We start from the raw sequence: 3,602 nt of genomic DNA on the forward strand, positions 1-3,602 counted from the left end.
TTGCGAGCCTTTCGAGCCATACAGCATCTCCAATGTGCAGAGAGGATGCTGGATTGCAGGTTAAGGAAAAAGCTTGAAAGTGCACCTAAAGTACTTGTCATTTTAAGTATGTTGTGTGATGCGGCCTTGTTATATTCAGATCTTCATTTGGTTGTCTGCCCTGTCTGCAACGAGGAATCATGTGAAGGTAAGATCAGTATCTATTTTCGTCAATCAAATATTTTCTAGAGAAAATGTGACAAGCTAAAGCTATTATTTATATAGCTTTTAGAGGACATATTAAGGAGACGCTTTACGTCAAGTTTTGTCATCGTTCATATGTTGACATGATTCAGGATCGATGCAAGCGTTCGATGCTTGGCATTGGAACCTTTTTTTGCACGAACAATACTTGAACGGAGAGTGGACATTGGAAGAAGCAGATAGCTATGTCGTGGATGAGGAATGTATGTACGCAGCTGTTGGCATCTTTGATCTAATGCAGCTGAAAAGCAAACCTACTCAAGGTGTGGAGATAGATGTTTCGTAAGCATTCTTAATCTTCTTTCTATAGCTTCATCTTGTCCGTGAGCAATAGAATGTTTAGGCAGAAACTCTAGACCTTTTGAACTCCGACGTTGCTTCTACTACATATAAAATTGTGTCACATGATTCTGTTGATTAAGCAAGCACTACAACGACCAGATATAGTACTGAGCCTGTCAGTTCTCGCGGTTGGGGAATCGATGCACAACTCTGGGCATGATTCAGGATGTTCGTTTATCTTCATTTGTGCTTGGTTCTACTTACCATTCATATTATCGTCCTTTTTCTAAAATCTTGTCATACTTGCCTCGGGTACGCATGCATAAGACCGATAAGTTATTTGCATGTCCATTTTTTGCAGAACTGTTGAATATGAAATCATGGATGGCGCCCCTGACTACTGACCTGCATCCAAGAATTAGAATATCACAGTTTGGCGCTGCAGCAAGCTCTAACCTATCTGAAAATGAAGGTGAATCTCATAAATTAGTTCTTTAGAAGGCTCATAACAGATGATACATCAGGAGAAAAGATAGTTTTTCCTTCATTTGCTTGAACCAAGACCTTCGGTACTTTGCAGGTTTGCAGGTGACGCTCAAGATCATGAGAGCAGGCGCAGATGGGCCTGTTGTTGCTATTCGAGTTTTACAGCAGCTGCTGGTTTCCTAGGCCGCCCGTTGTCCCATTGTAGAGATGCATGAAAGTTGCCTTGCTAAAACTATTTTAAGCTGTGAACGACAGAATTGAATCAAATCCAATATTTTCTGGCGGTACGAAATCTGGTAGACCTACTTACAAATTTGTTTACCACATCAGAAAGAAGTAGCGACGAGCGTACGAGCCTCACATTACTTTACAATTTTACTTGTTTCCCAAATATCTTGTGAAAGAAAGTACTAATGCAAATTGTTTCGAGACAATCGCTCGTGTCTATATCATTCTAAAGGTTCTACCCTTACGTCTCAAAACAATTGTTCTCCATCTTCTGTTAGTAAACGTGACAGCGGAGCCCAAGGCCAGAACTCACACATCCAACTAGTTCAGCTACGACCCCATTGGCAAACGTTATTCATCTTATTGCATTGAACATTTGTGCCTTGCAACTACACTAAGGTGGCTATGGAACACCTAAGGAAAAAATATGTATGTTTGAGGGGGACTCACATTTTTCAAATTTTTAGAGATTGGACCAACTATGCAACACCCAAGGAAAAAGTATGTATGTTTGGGGGGGTTCACATTTTTCAAATTTTTAGAGATTTGAATATATATATAGGGCACATTGAGAGAAATTGCATGAGTTTAATATTGAAATGTTTCCTTTTAGATATCTTATACACAATTTAACCACTATAAACTTAGGGGGTTTCTAAAGGTAGTGGCACATTTTAGTCTACGAGCAAGACATTAACAAATCAATGGGTGACACCCAAGCAAGATTTTCAACATATTCCCATTTTTGTCACATCATTACTGCCAAGGTTTCTCTTCTTTTGGCACCCATTTCACAATTCACCCCCTTACCTACCATATGAAGTTGCCAGACAAGTGAATTACTATTAAAATTCCGATCAACCAACCCAATGTTAAAATACACGAACCTTTCTTACCATTACTAGTGTTTTGTCCCCTCATTGATGGGATGCGTGTTATTCAATGTTGTAACTTTTGATATTAAGCTTTGTATGTTTAAATTAGAATTCTCAATCTCTCTATACAATGCATACTTGTTGAAGAGCTTTATCATACTTAGCACAATGTCAACTATAACCTAGGGGGATCCCTTTGAAAATGACCTAGTTTCACCACCCCCATACAAGCTACAAATTTAACCCTCCAAACATATGCCAAACTAGTGTTAGAGAAAAAATCATGTTTCCTTTGCCTCCAAAAAATACTTGTCTCACACGTTTGAGCTTTATTAAACCAACATTGTATCTTTTTCAAAACAAGTCTAACAAATCTATATGCCCAAAACAAATTATAGTTTTTTTGTTCAATGCTCTAGAAAGGGAAAATCAGAGAAGACTAATTCACTTATTCAATATTTACTAGTTAGCATTTTATTCATTTATGTCCTCCAACATTAGAAGTGCATTCTATGTAAAGTTGTAGCTATTCATGTCTTCTGCATCCACTTTTGCATTGATTCCTTGACACCCATGTCATACTTGTTCCAGTAATAATTTTCCTTCATTAACTATTTAGAAGAGCCCTTAGCTTGCTTATGGACATACCTACGCAATGCAATGCCATTAAACAAACACATGTTTTGCAACAAAAAGTGTTTATAGGCCAATCTTTCCTTCTATTATTTTGAACTCAAATTGACCAATGGTATTCTTCTTGAGGCATTTCTCTCTCCTTATGCATTGATATCTATTCGACTTTTTCATTATCCCATGTCTGTTCATACTTTAATTCCTTTTATATACAATTTGAAAGTCTTTTTGGAGCTCAAAGTAATCCTTGAACAATCATTCAAACCTATCGGGAGACCTTCGCACCTGACCTGAGGAGGTCAGTCATAAATATAAATATAAATATAAATATAAATATCAATAAATAAATAAATAAATAAATATCACGTGGGTTCAACATAAGGGATTTTTAAAATACTATTTTTACACTTTTTTAAAACATACAAAAGGGTTCCATAAAAAGGGGTTACTTATAGATTGAATAGAAAAGGGTTATGTTTTATTAAGGGAAAATTCACAGATAAGGATATTTATAAATAGGCCTTTTGAATGCACATGAGGGTATACATGTAGTAAATTACCCCAGGCACTTGTTAGTCCTATAAGGTGCAATATCTATTAAATAAAATTTTCCTAAAGTATAATTATTTTTTCTACAATGAAGTCTAAAAACTTGTGCCTTATTAATGCTAACATAAGATCCTAAAATATCATGAAACCTCTCATAAAGTTTCATTTAAGCTTTAATACAAATCTCATCTATTATCATTTGCAAATAGTGAACTAAGTATGCTCGCATTTGGCATTGGTAGGTAATCTATGTTTCTCAATAAATGATAAAATACTATTATAAATAATAATAAAGTTATTAGGTAT

At 35.8% G+C, this 3,602-nt stretch overlaps 1 protein-coding gene across 2 annotated transcripts in view; it reads left to right on the top strand.

Annotated features, from left to right (window-relative positions):
• LOC148009802 (putative F-box protein At5g36000) overlaps positions 1–1,437 on the top strand; it is a 2,712-nt gene extending 1,275 nt beyond the window's left edge. Inside the window, exons 5-9 of one of the 2 annotated variants that reach the window (XR_015689694.1) lie at positions 1–59; positions 140–187; positions 336–525; positions 887–997; positions 1,106–1,437. The exon at positions 1–59 is cut by the window's left edge and continues 106 nt beyond it. Coding sequence is in view for 1 of the 2 variants with exons in the window: in XM_087672783.1 (XP_087528909.1) it covers positions 1–59; positions 140–187; positions 336–506; positions 887–997; positions 1,106–1,194 (478 nt within the window). In the remaining variant the exon portion in view is untranslated. The remainder of the gene's footprint in view (positions 60–139; positions 188–335; positions 526–886; positions 998–1,105) is intronic. The other variant, XM_087672783.1, reaches the window with a different exon arrangement.
• Positions 1,438–3,602: the final 2,165 nt, after the last annotated feature.

Source organism: Lygodium microphyllum, chromosome 30 (assembly GCF_053477565.2).
Source record: "Lygodium microphyllum isolate KBCC chromosome 30, Lygodium_microphyllum_v1.1.10, whole genome shotgun sequence".
Lineage (NCBI taxonomy): Eukaryota > Viridiplantae > Streptophyta > Polypodiopsida > Schizaeales > Lygodiaceae > Lygodium > Lygodium microphyllum.